This window comes from Physeter macrocephalus, chromosome 15 (assembly GCF_002837175.3).
Source record: "Physeter macrocephalus isolate SW-GA chromosome 15, ASM283717v5, whole genome shotgun sequence".
Classification (NCBI taxonomy): Eukaryota; Metazoa; Chordata; class Mammalia; order Artiodactyla; family Physeteridae; genus Physeter; species Physeter macrocephalus.
The window spans coordinates 14,686,528-14,706,568 of NC_041228.1; the positions used below are offsets into that span (position 1 = coordinate 14,686,528).

General features: G+C 43.4%; 2 protein-coding genes across 6 annotated transcripts in view; one reads left to right on the forward strand and one right to left on the reverse strand.

Annotated features, from left to right (window-relative positions):
* Nucleotides 1-8,132, reverse strand: part of NDUFB9 (NADH:ubiquinone oxidoreductase subunit B9) — an 8,882-nt gene extending 750 nt beyond the window's left edge. The window contains exons 1-3 of the mRNA XM_007108807.4: nucleotides 7,977-8,132; nucleotides 4,718-4,910; nucleotides 4,026-4,139 (exon numbers count right to left, since the gene is read on the reverse strand). Coding sequence (XP_007108869.1) covers nucleotides 4,026-4,139; nucleotides 4,718-4,910; nucleotides 7,977-8,077 — 408 coding nt within the window. The 5' untranslated portion in view covers nucleotides 8,078-8,132. The remainder of the gene's footprint in view (nucleotides 1-4,025; nucleotides 4,140-4,717; nucleotides 4,911-7,976) is intronic.
* The window catches only part of TATDN1 (TatD DNase domain containing 1), a 38,337-nt gene continuing 26,422 nt past the window's right edge, over nucleotides 8,127-20,041 (forward strand). For 3 of the 5 annotated variants that reach the window (XR_003683449.2, XM_007108815.4, XM_007108816.4), the window contains exons 1-3: nucleotides 8,127-8,236; nucleotides 18,795-18,860; nucleotides 19,432-19,481. Coding sequence is in view for 2 of the 5 variants with exons in the window: in XM_007108815.4 (XP_007108877.2) it covers nucleotides 8,215-8,236; nucleotides 18,795-18,860; nucleotides 19,432-19,481 (138 nt within the window). In the remaining 3 variants the exon portion in view is untranslated. Of the gene's footprint in view, nucleotides 8,237-18,794; nucleotides 18,861-19,429; nucleotides 19,482-20,041 lie in introns of those variants that run through there. The other 2 variants (XM_055091241.1, XM_028500607.2) reach the window with 2 other exon arrangements.

Here is a 20,041-nt window from a genome sequence, read left to right on the forward strand (position 1 = left end):
TGTAGAGTTTCTGCTGAGAAATCAGCTGTTAACCTTATGGGAGTTCCCTTGTATGTTATTTTTTGTTTTTCCCTTGCTGCTTTCAATAATTTTTCTTTGTCTTTAATTTTTGCCAATTTGATTACTGTGTGTCTCTCCTTGGGTTTATCCTGTATGGGACTCTCTGTGCTTCCTGGACTTGGGTGGCTATTTCCTTTTCCATGTTAGGGAAGTTTTAGACTATAATCTCTTCAAATATTTTGTCGGGTCCTTTCTCTCTCTCTTCTCCTTCTGGGACCCCTATAATGTGAATGTTGTTGTGTTTAATCTTATCCCAGAGGTCTCTTAGGCTGTCTTCATTTCTTCTCATTCTTTTTGCTTTATTCTGTTCCGCAGCAGGGAATCCCACCTTTCTGTCTTCCAGGTCACTTATCCATTCTTCTGCCTCAGGTATTCTCCTATTGATTCCTTCTAGTGTAGTTTTCATTTCAGTTATTGTATTGTTCACCTCTGTTTGTTTGTTCTTTAATTCTTCTAGGTCTTTGTTAAACATTTCTTGCGTCTTCTCGGTCTTTGCCTCCATTGTTTTCCCGAGGTCCTGGATCATCTTCACTATCATTGTTCTGAATTCTTTTTCTGGAAGGTTGCCTATCTCCACTTCATTTAGTTGTTTTTCTGGGGTTTTATTTTGTTCCTTCATCTGGTACATAGCCCTCTGCCTTTTCATCTTGTCTATCTTTCTGTGAATGTGGTTTTTGTTCCACAGGCTGCAGAAGTGTAGTTCTTCTTGCTTCTGCTGTCTGCCCTCTGGTGGATGAGGCTATCTAAGAGGCTTGATGGGAGGGACTCTATACCTGCATTATCTTTATGCCCACATTTTAACTTGGACACAAAAGCTGTTCTCCCGGGCTTCCCTGGTGGCGCAGTGGTTGAGAGTCTGCCTGCCGATGCAGGGCACGCGGGTTCGTGCCCAGGTCCGGGAGGATCCCATGTGCTGCGGAGCGGCTGGGCCCGTAAGCCATGGCCGATGAGCCTGCGCATCCGGAGCCTGTGCCCCGCAACGGGAGATGCCACAACAGTGAGAGGCCCGCATACCAAAAAAACAAACAAACAAAAAAAAAAGCTGTTCTCCTTAAATGTTTTCCCATTCTTAAAACAGCAATGCTGAGAACAAACCCTCGTATCCCACCTCTTACTCATTAAGCAAAACCTTGACAATTACCATTCCAATTCCCCCTTGTTATGGTCCCCCCTCCTCTTTCCCTCCAAAAATGTTTATTTTTGTGTCTCAGCTAAGAGGTCTCCAAAAGGACTATTAAGAAACTTCAATTTGAATACATTAGGGATGTTAATTTAAAAGCCCCCCAAATAGCAATGAGGACAAGAAATAACAAGAAGTCACAGGTACAAGTGTGCTCAGTTCTGCCTCCACTGCCCAGCTACCCCTTTTCCAGTGATCTCCGAGACCATCACTGTCCTAATAGAGGAGGAGACCTAAGACACCCACTTTCCAGATCCATGATTTTTTCTTTTGCGGTACACGGGCCTCTCACTGTTGTGGCCTCTCCCGTTGCGGAGCACAGGCTCCAGACGCGCAGGCTCAGCGGCCATGGCTCACGGGCCCAGCCGCTCCGCGGCATGTGGGATCTTCCTGGACCGGGGCACGAACCCGCGTCCCCTGCTTCGGCAGGCAGACTCCCAACCACTGCGCCACCAGGGAAGCCCGGAGATCCATGATTTTTTGAAGCTTCTTCCAAAAAAAAAAACAACTCTGGATTATGGCTAATCTGAGCCTCAAGCACATGTGCTGTTTAATAATGTCAAAGAGATGGAATTGGTAAAGGAGGTATATTTTGGGGAGAAGTGGTTATCACAGTGATAAACTGCAGGATGAATTTGCTACTCTCCATGAATAAATATGCCTCGAGTTCCCAAATGCTGATATACTTCTTAGGAAACACTGCCCTCCTTGGTCACAAAATCATGAATTTAAGTAACCCACTATCCAACCAGTGTCCCCTTGCAGCTCATTTGCTTAAATGCCCCCTTGAAAATAATTCTTGAAACTCACAGATGCTGCCAGTTGGGTCCTCACACCCAACTTGCCCTTCTTTCTGCATCAGCCTCCCTGTCTACTTCCCTCCTTTATCCAGCTAAATTCCATCACGACAATCACTCCCTCTTGAATAAGTTCCTCATCACTCTTGACAGTGGACAACCATACCATCTACCTTCAAACCTGCAACCATACAGCTTAGTATTGCTAAAGAGAAAAAAAAATACTGGAACAAACTGGTGTCACAACATGTTAATTATTCCCAACTTCACATGGGCCTTCACCACCACGTGGCAATCTTACTACTATTCTCCAGCAAGCTCATCCTCTGCCCACAATTATCACACCTTTTCCACATTCTCCAAACATGCTTCGCCCACTTCCTGGCTTTTCCTGACTTCACTTAAAAAAGAGAAGCCATCACATCGAAGTCTGTCATTTCCCCATCATCAAAACTTCTAACCCAAATGTATTTATACACATCTTTTGTCCAATTAGAATGGAGGAAGAATCCCTTCTCCTTCCAAAGGCCCCCGCACATGCTTGGGATCCCACCCCCCTTCTCAAAAACTTTCCTTCTGTACCTATTCCACCTCTCTTCAGCATTACCCATTTCTCCCTCACCCCAGATCTAATCAGCATATATGCATCATTTATCTTAAAAGAAAGTAATCCCTCGGCCTCCAGTTACTGCCCCATTTCTTCGTTCTCCTCAGGAAATCTTCTCAAGACTCATCACTCCCTCCTGTTTACTCTTCCTCACCTTCTGATCAGTCTTTGTGTGAGAGAAATGGCTCTAATCAAGGCCACTAATGCCCTCCCTGTAGCCAAAACCTTTGGATGTTATTTCCAGTACTCACTCTATTCCATCAAATCAAAGATGACTTGGCCCCAGCCATTCTTGTTTATTTTTCTGGGGGGGGCCGTGTGGCGCAGCATGTGGGATCTTAGTTCCCCCACCAGGGATTGAACCCATGTCCCCTGCAGTGGAAGTGCAGAGACTTGACCACTGGGCCTCCAGGGAAGTCCCCCGGCCATTCTTGAAACACTTTCTCTTGGATCTAAGGATCTCAAACATTTCTGTGGCTTTCCCTCCACTTCCTTTACTGGGGAGAGGGCAGCCAGAAGAGGCCCTCATTCCGTGGCTTTTAAAACAACTGATAACTCCCGCGTTTCTATTGAGCTTAAATCTCTCCTTTGAGTTGAGTTCCAGATTTGCACTTCCAAAGTCACCCTCTGACACCTGCACCTGATGTCTCACAGGATTCTCAAATTTAACATTTAAAACTGAACACCTGATTGTCCCTTTGACATCTGTTTTTTCCCCCTCTTCCCTATCTCAATAAACACCACCACCACCAACCTCCAGATGTTGAAGCTTAAAACCTGGAAATCATTCTTGATTCTTCCCTGTCCTTCACTACCCCCCGCCCCCACCCCCCATCCAATCACTCTTCACATCCCTGCAGACAATATCCTGAATCTACTTCCTTCCATATCCACTGCATCCACCCTAGTGCTAGTTGCCATAATCTTTGGACTCATCTACTGCAATAACCCCAAACTGGTCTCTCCAATTCTCCACTTGCCCTCTCCAATATATTTTTCACACTACAGCAAGATTGACTTTTTAAAAATATAAATCAGACATCATGAGTGGAAAAATACCCAAGGTGCTGGTGGAGAAGGTTAAGGGACTGTAGGGTAGAGCAAGGTCAGGCAGAGGACTATGGAGGGGAATGAGGGAAGAAGCAAAATCAGAGAACAGAAAAGCCAAAAGACCAGGGAACACATTTTAACCTATTTCTAAGATGGCTGTAAACGTTACATTTAACACACTTGAAAGAGAAAGTATATCTGAGAGGCAAGGGGCCAGAGTAACTGTCGGAGCTGGAATCTGGACCTCTGCACATGGGGAACCAAACCTCAGCTCCTTCCAGGTGTTGACCATGTGGGCCAAACTACATGCTAAAACACAGGCAAGACTCACCTCTCGCTCCCAGCTTTCTCTCCGCAGTTTCTTCCACTGCTCTCTCTTGGCAAAGTAATCAGGATACATTGCCTTCTCAGAAGGATGCCAGTCATCTAAGCACCACTCAGGAACCTGTCAGGAGAGGAAATCACGGCGTCATTCCACAGGACACATTTACATGTCAAGGGTAGGGCCTGCTCAAGAGACAGAAGACAAAAATCAAGGTGCATTTTTATAACCATTCCAAGTACCAGACTGTTTCTGACACTAAGCAATAAACAGCAGAGGACCAAGACAAAGGAGAATGCCTTAGAGTGAAACAGCCTAGCGATGAAAAACAGCAAGGTCAGTCCAAAGAGAATTGGCATCATTCGTCCCCTACCTGAGTTCTCTAAAGATCCAACCTGGCTGTATGTTATTTGGAAATATCACTTAGAATACTAAGCACCAATTGAAACTGGTTAACTTTAAGGTCCAAAAATGAGTTATTTACCAATTCCTTTAGCACTTTGCTTTGCCAGAAAGTTTACTACAAGACCATGGCACTGAATTTGGAAAGAAAAGTCGTGATGGCATCTGGGAGAGAGAAAACTGACACTGAAAAAAAAAAGTGTAACTGTCAGGAAAGAAATGTCCTAGCTGCACCTAAAAGGGCAAGTGGTTTCCAAGGCTGAGGTTCGGGATTTGAGACACCTGTGGTCCTCACCTACCTTGTAACACTCGTATCTCTCATAGGAGGTACCTCCAGGAGACTCAGGGAAGATGTATGGCTGAGGATGCTGACAGTGCCAGAACTCTTCCTCTGCCTCCCTCAGCAGCTGGGTGGCCTTCACCATGTCCTTTTCATTCTTATGTTCATCAAACCGAGCTCTCATCAAACAAGCAAAGTACCGGTATTTGTCCCTTAAACCAAAATGATTTTGGAGATTAGAAATGTTATCTACTCAATCAGGCAGTATTACTGTCTGACAAGAGGTGATATTTCCACTAACACCTTTCAGGTGAGTAGCATGACTTCCCAGCCCCTCCCTGGACCCTGTCAATGGAGCAGCCGCATCATTACGACGGCTTCCCTGGCAGCCCCCCAAACACCAGCAGCAAAAAGCTACTGTATTACTGATAAATACAACCTAACCCCTTTCCCCTGTCTCCTCTATCGCCTCTGTAGGATCATTCAACATTCATTCAATGACAACTTACTGCATTTCCTCCTACCTTGTGCTAGGCACTGTGCTAAATTCTGGAGACACAAAGATGTAGAAGGCACGTATTACTGATACGTGGTGCAAAGAGTGTTGCTCAAATCAGACAGACCTGGGTTTTAATTCTGACTCTGACACTAGCTGCCTGACCTTAGGCAAGTTTCGGTCAGGTTCTAGAAGAAACCATGGGCAGAGATCATTTATGGGGCTTTAAACTTTTTTTTAATTTTTTTAAATTTTTTATTGTAGTTGATTTACAATGTTGTGTTAGTTTCTGGTGTACAGCAAAGTGATTCCGTTTTACATACATATATATACTTTTCCATATTCTTTTCCATTATAGTTTATCACAAGATATTAAATATAGTTCCCTGTGCTATACAGTAGGACCCTGTTGTTTAGTTTATATACAGTAGTCTGTATCTGCTAATCCCAAACTCCTAATTTATCCCTCCCCCCAATTTCCCCTTTGGTAACCATAAATTTTTCTTTGTCTGTGAGTCTGTTTCTGTTTTGTAATTAAGTTCATTTGTACCTTATTTTAGATTCCACATATAAGTGATATTTATCTTTCCGTTTGACTTACTTCACTTAATATATAATCTCTAGGTCCATCCATGTTGCTGCAAATGGCATTATTTCATTCTTTTTTACGGCCCAGTAGTAATGGGGCTTTGATAATCCAGGTCACAGATGACAAGGGCTTGAAGCAGGCAACAGTGATGGATGGTGACAAGAGAAAAACATTTAGACTACAAAGTTACAAAAGTAGGCTATGGAGTCAGATAGCTTAAGACTGTTTCAGCTCTGCAGTTCCTAGCTACGTAACCTAGGGTAAATTATTTAAAGTCTTTAGGCCATGGGTTCCTCCTCCATAAAAGAGGTAATAACAGTACCTATATCTTAAGGTTGTCCTAAAGATTGGATAAGCTAAACCATATCAGCACACTTCAGACAGTGCTTGGTACATCCTTAGTGTCCAACGTAAGCTACGAATATTATTACACTGGGGAGAGAATTTACAAAAATCAGTGTCCAAGGGCATACAAGTATGTATGTCGTTGGCAGAGGGGTAAGTAGGGAGTACTCGAAAATAATGCTAAGACTTAAAGCTGAGTGACTGTATTACTAGTAATGCCATTAGCTGAGGCAGGGAATTTGGGAAAAGAATCAAAATGAGGTAGTGAAAAGAAAAATACGTTCAGTTTTAGAGAACTGTAGGTAATCTAGCAAACAGCTGGAAATACAGCTCTCCAGACAACTGAGCATAGGTGGTAACTCAAGTCCCAGCGTTAGATGAGGCTGCCCAAAGTATACACAGCAATGACCAAGGGCCTAGGATGGACCCATGCAGAACAAATAGCGCTATGAGGGCAAATGGAAGGAAAAAAATCAGGCAAGTACTGAGAAAAGATGTTAGATTTAAAGAAATGACGAGTCAGTGTTATCATAATAACTACTTTTATCCTTTCCTCCAAGATAATACTAATATTCTCAGATGTAGTTCAGCACTACCTGAATTCCTGATGGCTTGACTTCCTTCACCTTTATGAAAGATAATTCTCTATGTTATCTGTTTGTTTGTATGTCCATCTTCCTCATTAATCCATAAATTGCTACAGCTGAGAAAGAAGCCTTATTAACTTTTGTCAGCCACCATAGAACCTGAACTGCAAATTGCCAGATGAATAAAAAAATTAGGGAAGTAACTAACCCTACAGCCTTGAACCTGGCCATCTTCCTGCCTAGCAAAGAGAAGTAAGTCGATGACTTTACAATAATCCCAGATATACAATCTGGGCTTCCAGGATCCTCTCCACAACTCTTCCAGACATACTCAGTTTCCCATTGTTTAGAGGTTTTTCTCAGAAGCCCTTCTCCTGGGACTAGGTTTTAGGATTCTGCTAAGAGCATGGAGGCCTGGCATTCATACATCTTGGGTGGTCACCCCACCATGCACTGCATCTAGATCACGAAAACCTGTATGTTTTAAGACTGTGTTCTAAGACTAGTCCCAGATGGACAGAGGGAGGAAAGAAGAGAATTATGTGGGATGTGAAGCTAACGAAAAGGACTGAATGAAGCTAAAAAGAGGAAAGCTGATGGGAGGGGTGATGATGATGTTTTGGAGTTAAGACATCTGAGTTTTAATCCTGGCTCGGCCACTTACCAGCTGCTGGGCCTTGAGCAAATCAGTCTCTTGCCTCTTATTTTAGCCTCTTATTTTCTCATCTATAAAATAAGGCTAAATAACCCCTAACACCCAGAGTTTTGAGGACTAAAGAAAATAACTCATTTATTATTACTGCCAGTACCAGGAACGAGAAAGTCACGAAGGAAGCTATTATTTAGTGAGCGCTGGAGGCATAACCATTTCCATTGTTGGCACTTCCTTTCTCTTAATCGTCATGCAACCCTCTGCGCTGGGTCCCGCGTCCGTTTTCCTGATTAGAAAACTGAGGCCCGGGCCAGATAAACAAGTCTTCAAAGTGTCCCAGATGTGGGCGACGAAACCTGCATTCGAACCCGGGTCTAGGGGAGGGCTCCGCGGGGCGAGGGGCCGCCTTCCCACCCCCTCCCAGAAGTCATTGAGCCACTCGGTCCCCAGAGCCTCTCAGCCTCTGTGGCGGCCCCCGGGGTCACCTCCCCGCGCGCCGCCTTCCCACCCCGTCCCAGAAGTCCTTGAGCCGCTCGGTTCCCAGAGCCTCTCAGCCTCTGTGGCGGCCCCCGGGGTCACCTCCCCGCGCCCTGGGTCCCCCTCGCCCACCTGTGGATGCACCACGACTCCAGGTGGCGCAGCGCCCGCTTATAAATCCGCAGCACCTTCTGCTGGTGGGTCAGGTAGGCAGACGGGGCCGAGAACGCCATGTCTGCCTGCTCACCTTCAGCGGCCGCGGCGGCTACCGGGAAACCGGACGTCGGCGGCGAGGGGGCGGGACTGACGGAGGGGCGGGGCGACGGACGGCCGCTTCCGCTTCCGTCAGGGAGGAGCCGGGGCTGCAGTCATGAGTCGCTTCAAGTTCGTAGGTAAGGCTTTCCCCGGATTTGGGGCCTTTCTTTCGGTTCCTGGGCCTCGTGCACCGCGGCCACAGGGCTCAGGACGTGAGCTCTCCGGCTTTTTGAGGGTTGAAAGTGCACTCCGTGGAGGAGAGTGCGGGGAGGCCTCTGGGTGTCGATAATGTTTTGGATCTCAGTATGGGTGCTGGCTTCACGGGTGTGCTTCTTTGTGAAAATTCACGAGCTGCGCAGTTACGATTTATGCTCTTTCCAACATATGTGTTGTGTTCAATAAAAAAAAAAAGGAAGCAAAATTACTAAAAAGCAAACGAAAGGCATGTCACTGTATTCTCCATCCCACGTGCACCTCCTCGCGGTTTCCCGTTTCCTTGGCGGAGATGAGGATGGCTTCGAGGGACTCGTTGACTCACTAATTCATATCGCAGTTCATATCACAGTTACTGGGCCCCTCTGGTGGGCCAGGCACTGGCCTAGGAACACAGACACGGCCCCTGCTCTGCTGGCATCACCATCTGGTGGGGGAACTGGAGGACACACACAGTGGGAAGAGAAACAAGTTTTATACTTGGCATAGTACAATAATCCATTCAGCATCGGTAGAACAAGAGATGGAGAATTCGACAGGAACTAAAGGAGTAAGCATATTTAGTACCAGACTTAGGAAAGCCTGGGGGAGGTTGTAAGAGCCAGGATTGGAAGGGTGACTTGGAACTCGAATGTGTTGCTTAGTTTAATTTTCTGTGTATAGAATAGAGCTTCACTGAAGGCTTTTGACGAGGAGCATTCATTAAGTAAATCATTGAATGCCAGTTACATATTGGGAGCCTTGAGCTATGGGATACAGTAGTGGGTAAAGCTGGGCATGATCCTTGTCTTTGTGAAGTTTCCAGTTACCTGAAGGTGGAAAACGACAGTGATCACGTCTCTGCTTTAGTAAGGTAATCCTGACAGCTGTTGTGTAGGTTTGGTGGGTCATAGGGAGAGACAGGGAAGCATTTCAGAGCTTGAACAAAGGCACTGGAAAAGGGAGAGAGAAATGGAAGAGAGGTACATATGCAGCATTTAGCAGCTGAGTGTTTATAGCAGGTAAGGAAGAGTGAACAGTCAGAGATGACTCGGTGTTGGGATAAATACCTAAACATGAAATGGAAGCATGGGTTGTTTGGCAGTGGGTGGGAGATGTAACGAGATCCATTTGGATTAGGTTAAATTTGAGATTCTTACAGGACATCCAGGTGGAGACATTTACTGGGCAATTGGAAATGTCTGGCACTCAGGAGAGAGCTTAGGATTATAAACTTAGATCTAAGAGTTACTTTAGACGACATTTTTTTACAGAGACATTGTGCTAAGTATGTGGAATTATAAAAAGAATCTAGTGGTGCAGTTAGTTTTCAGACTGGAGAGGTATGTACAGTCAAAGCAAATGCAGAGGAGAATGTTTAAGTGGCACATTGTTAAAGTGCCACAAAAGAGGTTTTTAAAAATGCTGTGGGAGAGCCTGTGGTGGGGTTGGGGGATGGGAAGGTCATCAGAGGTTTAGACACTTTCCAGGAGTGGTGTCTCTCAGCCTGCGTATTTTAATCTGTGATATAATTGATGGGGGAGATGAGGTAAGAGCCATGAAACACCCACAAAGAAAAGACAATTATTTTTTTCTTTTAAAGGTTTGTGTTTTTATTGTAATGAAAAAAACTAAATCCCTGCCTCGGGTTTTGTCTCCTTAAATCCATCCTCTATGTAACCTCCAGAGTGGTCTTTATAAAAACCAAGTCAGCTACATTTTTCTTGTGCTTCAAATCTTTCAGTCACTGTCCTGAGGACAGTTGACGTGCCTTAACATAGCAAACAGAGCCTTTCTGTGGTCTGGTCCTGCCCACTTTTTCGGCCTCATCCTTTTTATGCTCTATAAACACTTGGAGGTGCTGTTTCTTGCCTATGATAAGGTTTTAGAGTGGCAGTTTGGGGTCGTAATGTCCCCTCTGCCTCTAATATCCTCTTGCCTGTTTGATTTTTACCTGTTCTGTAAGACTACGTAACTCTACCCTTTACTTTACCCCGTTATTTTATAATTAAAATATGTATCTGCCTTTCCCACTAGACCACACTCTTTTAAGGCAGATACTTGGTGGTATTTATCTTTGTTTCCCAGGGGCTTAGTACAGTGACTGTTCAATGGAAGTATGAATGAGTGGGTAAAACAAGATGTGTTATTTTAGTACTAAGTTCGTAAGAAAATTTATAAAGGAATCTCAACCAGATAAGCTAGAAAAGACTTCTTAAGGTGGGTTCAGTTGGAACAATTTTTTTTTTTGTATGCTCTCCTTCATTTCCACTCTCTTGAGGTAACCGGTGTCTAAAGTTTATATCCTTCCCGTATTTTTAAATTTATACAGAATCATAAAAATACGCAAACATATCCGATGTGTTTGTCTTTTTTACAACAAAAATGGAATCATACTATACATTCTTTGTTTTGTGACTTACTGATAGTTAATATTTATTCCATGCCATTTAAAAAGTTCTGCCTATGACCTACTACACAAATCTCTGCCCAAAATAGTCAAGAGCAGTACTTTGGAAAACAACATATTAGGCCCATGGACAATTGGTCCATGAACAAGCTTTACATGGAACAGTTGCATGAAGAATTAAACCAGTGGAGGAAGTTCCCTGGTGGTCTAGTGGTTGGGATTTGGCGGCTTTATTGCCATTGCCCGGGTTCAATCCCTGGTCGGGCAACTGAAATCCCACAAGATGCCTGGCACGGCCAAAATTTTTAAAATTTAATAATAGTAATAGAAAAACCAGTGTTATAAGAGCAGCCTTAGATTTTGAGTTAGGACAGCTGACTATCACCAGGTTGTAATCCTAAATTTCCCCCTTCTCAAATTGCGTAACCAATGGCTGTCCCTTACAACTACAACCAGTGTTTCTAATGTGGGGAAGGAGGGCGGGAAGCAGATGTATTTGTGTTTTATGGGAAACACTGCTCCCTCCTAGAGGACACTTCAACATTGTGTCCTCGGTTATACTTGAGACTAATTTCTGTGACATTGAGTATCATACCACGGATGACTATATCCTCAGTCTGAATAGCAATAAGAATCTATGCTTAATCATTGCAAAGTGATAGAACTTGGGATGGAGTGGAAGCTCCCTTTTCAATGCTGGCTGGTTCATGCTCTGAAACTCACCCACCAAAGGTCACTTAAGGACATAGAGTGGAGTATACCCCAGGGGTGATGGGGTGGCAGCAGTGATGTGTAAATCTTGATGCATTTACAAAATTTCTTTGGATGTCTTGTGTTTAACTTTGAAATAACATAGTGCCCTTTTAAAATTAAAAGATATTTTATCCCCTAAATCTTCCAAAGTAAAATTGATACTTTAGGGAATCTCAGGGTGTTACATACTCTCTGGAATACCCCTCGTTTGAGAAGCATAGGTTTAAGGTGATTCCTATCTAGTAGCCTCTGCGCTCCCTCCCACCAAATGAGCCAGTGAGCAGCTGACAGTAATTAGTAGCAACTACCCCTTGGGGCCAACCAGCTGGGGGCTATTAGGTATCTAAGATTTATCTATAGTTGTGTTATTTTAACGGGATTCTGATCCTGCCCTGTGTCCCTAGAAGCAGGCTGATTGGGGCTGCTGGCCATCTCTTACAAATCCCATCTCGCTAGGGACTGGACCTTATTTCTATTTCCTGTCTTGGATTCCCTTGAGCAACCTGGTCATTCATTCATTCATTCTACAAATATTTACTGAATCTCTGCTGTGTGCCACCTGATGTGCTAAATGCTAGGACTCAGTGGTGGGTAGAAACTAGGTTACAGTCTTGTGGTGGAGACAGCCTCTTAAGTGCACTAATGACTTTACCACAGTGACAGAGAAGAGGGCACTGAAGAAAAGGAATATGGTTCTCTGGGCATTTGATGAGGAACAGAACTTAGACTGGGAGGTCAGAAAAGAATTCCTTGAGGAGGTGTCACTTGGACTGAGCTCTGAAAGATTAAGAGTTAAGTAGACAAAGAAAGGCAGGGGGAAGGTTCCAAATACAACAGCCTGTGCAAACATTCTGTAGCAGGAGGGTGCATAGCACTTTTGAGAAACTGAAAGAAGACCAGTGGGTCTGGAGCAGAGAGAAATGGGGAAGGGGTTGAGGGAGGAGGGAGAATTGTACAGAATCAGCTAGAGGTTTGCAGAGCTAAGATCCTACCATGTTAAGGATGTATCAGGAGTGACAGGTAAGAGTACCATGATCTGATTTATGAATGAAAAGAAACCTTCAGTCAGGCAGAGAACAGAATGAAAGGGGGTCAGAGTAGCATCCAAGCTGGAGTTGGTTGCTTCAAGTGTTATGGTGGTAGTGGAGATGGAAAAGAGAGCACAGATTGAGAGGTTAGGAGATAAAATCCGCCTACTTGGTACATACAGATTGAGAGAGAAGGTGATGTCATAGGTTGTCTTAGTCCGTTTTGAGCTGTTGTAACAAAATAGCACAGACTGGGTGGCTTATAAACAACAGAAATTTATTTCTCACAGTTCTGGAGGCTGGGAAATCTAAGATCAGAGTGCCAGCATGATTACGTTCTGGTGAGGAGCCTCTTCCTGGTTCGTGGCTGGTGCCCTCTTACTGTGTCCTCACATGGAAGAAGGGGCAAAGGATCTCTCTGGAGCCTCTTTTACAAGGTGGTCTTGTCCAAAACAATATCGAATCTGGAGCCATGCATTTGAGTGTCCTTCAGATTTTTAATCTAGCACAGAAATTGGCCAGCTTTCCCTTAAAGGGTCATATGGTATATATTTTTTATTTTGCAGGCCATATATCTCTGTTGCAACTACTCAGCTCTGACCTGTCACTCAAAAACAGCCATAGATAGATACTATATAAACAAATGGGTGTGGCCATGTTCCAATAAAACTTTGTGAACACTGTGAAACCTTAGTTTCTTATTTTTACATGTCATAAGAGCTATTCTTCTGACTTTTTTTTTTTTCAACTTTTAAAAAAACGATTCTTACCTTAGGGGCAAACAAAAATAGGCAATGGCGTGCAGGCCGTAGCTTGCCAACCCCTTGATCTAGCACATTTCTTCATGGCACTGCCTTGCAGAAGCAACTTGGTCTGCCATGTAGTGGTGGTTAGCTTGTTCTCTAATCGCTTTTATTTCCTGTAAACTTGAAGTTGTATCTAAAGGCTAAAACAATCGTAAATTCTCTACTTGCTGTCCCTTTGTACCCCTAGATCATGGCAACAGTGGTATGACATGATTCACTGAGACCAGTGAGGCATCAGTTTGGAGATGTATTTTTCTTTTGGTTACAAACAGTTTTCCACTCTTATATTGTTTTGAAAAATAAAACTCATTAATACTGGCAACAGTTTTTAGCAGTAATGCAGTAATGCTTTTAAAGCCAGCTAATTAAGGAGAAAATTAATGGAAAAGAAGCATTACTTATCCTTATAAGATGGCATGCTACTAAATGTATGAATCCCTCAGTATTCCCCCCCCAATCAGAGTTAGTGATTTTCTGCTTTGCCTTTTTTCTTCCTGTCGTGCTCTCTCACCCTTACCTCTCATGTACTTCGTTTTTCAAGCTAGAAGTCGATGTTTGTACAGGATTTAATTTTTTTAGTTTACTGACAATAGGCATACATCTGATAGGAATTTTTTAATTTAAAAGATACTGTCCCTTATATATCAGAACATTTCGAACAAGTTAAATAGGATTTTGAGTGGTTTATTTTCGTGGTTGCATCCTGCATCATAAACAAACTGACTTACATTTGGCTGTTTAATAATGAGGTCTTGAGTGGGAGTGTTAACCACTTAAGGTAGTATGACAGTATAGCTAATGTTGACTAAAATTCCATTTGTTGTTCGCATGTTACAGAATTTATACTGTGCCCAGTAATGATAATAATAATAATTACATTTTATCAGGCTTTTAATTTGCAAGATACTTTAACATTCATTTTCCAATTTGAGCCACATTTCACTCCTGGAAGGAGAAATTTTATGCCCACCCTACTAGTGAGGAAACTGAGGCTCAGAGGCCTACTCATTTGCCCAGAATCATTCAGCTGATGAGTCATAATTCCAAGAATTCTGACTCCAAAGCTGCGGTACGCGGGCCTCTCACTGCTGTGGCCTCTCCCGTTGCGGAGCACAGGCTCTGGACGCGCAGGCTCAGCGGCCATGGCTTCCGGGCCCAGCCGCTCCGCGGCATGTGGGATCTTCCCGGACCGGGGCACGAACCCGCGTCCCCTGCATCGGCAGGCAGACTCTCAACCACTGCGCCACCAGGGAGGCCCAGATTGAATATTTTTTGATGATCAATTTGAACTTTTCTTTGAGTCCTCTATGTTGACTTGTTAATTATCTTAATCACTCTGCTGGTGTTCTCTGGGGAGTCGGTGGGTGGGGAGTGAGAGGCCCGGAGGCCACGGCAGGATAGGAGAGAGGAGACAGAGTAAATCACAGTGTCCAGAGAAAGAAGCTACTTGCCTCCGTAGGGGAGGAGAAACTTCCTCCTACCCTCTTAGGTTCTGTGGCTGGGCCTAAGAATAAAACTGACATAAGGCAGATTAACAGGAGAAAAGCATACTTTTTTTTTTTGATGTACATGGGAGTTTTCAAAAGGAAAATGAAGACCCAAAGAAGCTTTTAGACCAGAAAGCTTACCAAAAGGCCAAGTGGGGATGTGATAAGACAAAGGGACTTAAAATTATGTAAATTGTGGGACAGTGACTAGGAAAAAATGGGGAAACTAATGGAAGATAGGAGTTATTTTGGGTTTGGCTGTACAGATCCATTTCAACTTGACTCCCAGTCTCTGGTGATAAGAATGTTCTTCTCTTCCTGGTACAGGGAGAGTACCTTTCTCATGGGAAATTTTATGACCTATTTTGGGTAGAAAAGGAGAGATTAGGGATCCTTTCCTGCATTTGCTGTTTCTTAAGTGCCTTCAGCTCAAAATAACCAATATGGCAAAGCAGCATATTTTGGGGTGACATCCTGAGCCCCTTCACCAAACTTGACTAAGATGAAGCAGCCTATTCATCAGAGGATAGAAAGCAGCTTTAGTAACTGGCTGGAGAATACACTTCAGGCAAACCACATGTCAGAAAGGAAAGGGCCAAGAGCTATTGAAGTCACAAGAGATTCTTACGTAAAAAGGAAGAAATTGGTGGCTGAGCCAGTGCAGGATATCGTAAAGCTCAAGGCTCACCTGGGTCCAAAGGTGAATATAGATCTTTTTCTTTTTTTTTTTTCTTTGCGGTCCGCGGGCCTCTCACTGTTGTGGCCTCTCCCGTTGCGGAGCACAGGCTTCGGGACGCGCAGGCTCAGCCGCCATGGCTCACGGGCCCAGCCGCTCCACGGCATGTGGGATCTTCCCGGACCGGGGCACGAACCCGCGTCCCCTGCATCGGCAGGCGGATTCTCAACCACTGCGCCACCAGGGAAGCCCTGAATATAGATCTTTGATGTTCACTGTGACTCGGGGCCTCAAAGACTGACCCATGTCAGGAAGAGATAGGTTCCGAGAAGCAGTGGCATCCCCTGGAGTTGGCCTCAGGCTGAGCCTGGAAGAAGGATTTAGCATCCATTCCTGTTAGGGCTGAGACAGGGACACGGGAAGGCTTCATAAATTGAGCCTCCAGTTAATCTTCAATTTGCTTTTAAAATTAGTATCATAGGGCTTCCCTGGTGGCACAGTGGTTGAGAGTCCGCCTGCTGATGCAGGGGAGGCGGGTTCGTGCCCTGGTCCGGGAAGATCCCACGTGCCGCGGAGCGGCTGGGCCCGTGAGCCGTGGCCGCTGAGCCTGCGCGTCCAGAGCCTGTGCTCCACAACGGGAGGGGCCACAACAGAGAGAGGCCCGCGTACCGCAAAAAAAAAAAAAAAAAAATTAGTATCATAAAGTTCACTAGTTAAATTTGCTTGCCGCAGTTTCATTTGTTTTTCACTTTGTTTTCTAGCAAAAGATTGCTTTAGAAAAATTCTGATCTCTTTGCTGCACAAAGGGGTAATGGACTAGAAGAGACACAGGCCGTTTCTATGCTCCTAAATGCCCATCCGTGGTGGGCGATTGTAGACTGACCGTAGGAAGGGTTACTGCAGCAGAAAGACCTGCTCTCTTCCCTGGTTCCTTTCTCAGTCTGCTCCTCTCCTTACTTGAAAAGAAAGTAGATGCTGATTTCTTGTGATTTGGGCCATTCCACTGAACCCCCCCTACCTTGTATTTATAGTATTTGTTAACATTTGTGTGTTAATAGCCCTTTAAAGGGTATCGATTGTGAATTCATCTCGTACCCTCTATTGACATATATGCTGTTGCCCAAATATCTTTGAAGTTTTTTGCATTGTGCCTTTCTCTTGCTGTTACAAATGACTAGAATACTCTCCCCACCATCTCTTGGATTATCCAAATTCCCATTCATCTTTCAAGGTCTGGCTTAATGTTGAAGCAGCACAGCTTGTTGAGGGCTAGCTTGGTAGAAATCAGAGTGAGAATATACCAAGAAGCAGCTGAAACTCAGCAGAAATAATTTGGGGGTCTTTGGGTAGGCAACTGTCCTACCCAACCATGAACCTGGAGGTTCTCCTAGTGCTAAAAGCTAAAGGGTGTATATTTTAAATAGGAAAGATGTTTTTGTTGCCCGTGGCCATCACAAGCTGACTTCACATCTCATTATTCCCCTCGTCGCCTTATACTCTGCAGCAGGATTTATCAAGAACAGCACTTGGCGTGGGGGTCAGATTATTCTTTGTTGTGAGAGGCTATCCTGTGCATTGTAGGATATTTAGCAGCACCCATGGCCTCAAGCCTAGATGCCAGTAGCACTCCCCTCTGTGTGACAACTAGAAATGAATACAGACATTGCTGAATGTTGGGGTGGGGGAAGGTGGGGAGGGGAGAGGTTAGAAGAAGAGGGGCACTGCAGAATCGCTCTGCATTGTGAACCTCAGCTCCACAGGCACAGTGAGTCTCTTCCAGTTCTCCAGATGCAGTGTGTACCTACACACACCTGTATGTAGAATGCCCTTTCTGTTTGTCAGCTTCTAAGCTTTAGCTTTCAAGATCTAGCTCTTCTGTGAACCTTTTTCGTCATTCTTGCCAAAACTGTTAGTGCTACTTCTTTGTGCTCCAAAGCACAAAGCTGTAAAATAATTATTTACAGGCTTAAAAGTGAATAGAGAGGGCTTCCCTAGTGGCACAGTGGTTAAGAATCCGCCTGCCAATGCATGAGACACGGGTTCAAGCCCTGGTCCGGGAAGATCCCACATGCCACGGAGCAATTAAGCCCGTGTGCCACAACTACTGAGCCTGCCCTCTAGAGCCCGCGAGCCACAACTACTGAAGCCCATGAGCCATAACTACTGAAGCCTGCGTGCCCTAGAGCCCATGCTCTGCAACAAGAGAAGCCACCACAGTGAGAAGCCTGCGCACCGCAACAAAGAGTAGCCCTCGCTCGCCTCAACTAGAGAGAGCCCACACGCAGCCACGCAGCCAAAAATAAGTAAATTTAAAAAAAAAGTGTATAGAGATCCTACTATATACCAACTATTGTGCTAGGTTCTGGGGATACAGCATTGAAGAAGATAAACATTTCTTGCCTCATGTTGCCTACAGTCCAGCTTCTTATATATCACAAACTATGTTTGTAGTTCCCATATAGACTGTGAATTCCTGGAAGGCAGGGACCAAGTGTCGGGTCTTGTTCATTACCCCCTAACTCCTTACATAGCATTTGACATAGTGTTGGTCTTCATAAGTATTTGGTGAATAAAGGAAATAAATAATTTATTGCCCTCTTTGCATCTCCACTCGCATTACCCTAATTCAGGTTCTCTTCATTGCAGATATGAGCTCTTGCCTGTTTCCAAGTAAACTATCCTGACTCCATTTGCCCCCTTTAGATCCCACCTTCCACAAAGACACCAGAATGAGATGTCCAGAATACAAATCTTAGAAGCCATCAGTGCTTCTTGTTGCATCTGGTATTTTAAAGACAAGTGTCTGTAACATAGCTGAGTCTGCCCTTTTCTGCTCACTCCCTTCCCTATGCTTCTCTCTACCAGTCAGAACAGGCTGTAGCTCTCCATGATCACCGTGCTATTTCAGACCCCAGAAGCTTTGCTTCTGCTGCTTCCTCTTATCTGCAATTTCCTGTCTTCTACTGGGTAATTCCAACTCATCCTTTAAGATTCAGTTCAAGAATCCGTTCTTTCTGGAAGCCTCTTCTGGGCTAACTACCAGACTAAGTTGGGTGGTCCTCCTCTGTGTTCCACAGTGCTAGTATCTACTTGTGATTTCTTAATTGTCTGTTAATGGGAATGCCTTCCCAATTCTGCAGTGAGTTTCTTGAGATCAAGACTTACATCTTTCATCTTTGTATCCCAGGTGTCGAGCATAGTGACTGACAAACAGTAACACTTAGATTTTGTTTGAATGAATGAATGTGTGAATGAAAAGGTTAGTAACAGGACCTTTTATTTAAAGTAAAAGTTTCAAATAGAGGCTCTTAATGATTATGTGTTTTATTTTTGCTTTCCACAGACATTGGTATCAACTTGACAGATCCTATGTTCAGAGGAATTTATAGGGGGGTTCAAAAGCATCAAGGTAAATGTTTCTTTTATTAAGGTAAATAGCTGATCTGTGAAGACAAACTTTCTGACTCAAGGGAGACCATAAGAAGCTTCACCCACTCTTACAATTGAGATATTAAAGAATTTATTATGCATCTTGGATAAAACTATAAACAAAGTGAAACACATATAAGCTATATTGGTAAACCATTATCATGAACATTTATAAAATACCTATTACAACAAAGTGTTATCAAGCCCTTCTTATCTGTAGAAGTTTATAACTTTGAATATAGAACTTTAGATAACCATATGCGTAAAAGGCAAACCATAAAGCCAAACAGACTTTTCCCGTTTGTGGTCAACAGAATAAAAATACAATTGAATGGATAACTATTCATCTATTTTGCCTTATATGGGTTTCTTTTTTTTTAAAGTATCGCTAGGTCTTTGCTTATTATATGATAAGCACTCATCAAATAGTATTGATTTGACTTCAGTAAATATGATTTTGCTATGTATTTTTCTTTCAATAAAGGATAATTAAATTATGGGTAAGTGAATTTTTAGTTACATTTTCTTAATGTGGGGTTCATCTTTTACAGATGACTTACAGGATGTAATAGAGAGAGCTGTTCAGATTGGTGTTAAAAAGGTAACATTTCATTTTTGTTACCCTTATGGTTTTTTTTTTTTTAAAAAAACTAAATTTTGGTTAAAATACTGCAGAAAAGAAGAGAAAGAGCCAAACCACATTTAGCATTTTGTGATATGTATTGTCAACATGTAATATTAGCAAGTTAATGAAATAAAATATCAAAATATTCTGTTCTCTGCAATTTAAGTGACACAAACCTTGTGAGTGGTTCTTCCACGTGATCAGAAGTGTAGTAAATGGCCAAGTCTCCCTGGAAAAGTTTTTTAAAACCCATCTAAATTACCAGGCTTCTTAAGAGGCAACTATTAGTAGATTCTGTAACAATTTAGCATTTGTTAGAAGTAAGCAATCATCAAAAAGACATGTATCTAATCACCAAGTTTAGCTTTTATACTATGTATAACATTTCAAATAACTGAGGGAACACTTTAATTTTTATGGTGGTAATTTGATAATCAGGAGAATTCCTACTACTTTTAGAGCGTTCTAATTAAGCAAAAGAATTTTAGTTCGGTGTCAAATTTTTCGAATAGATAGTTCTTTTTAATCAGTATTTT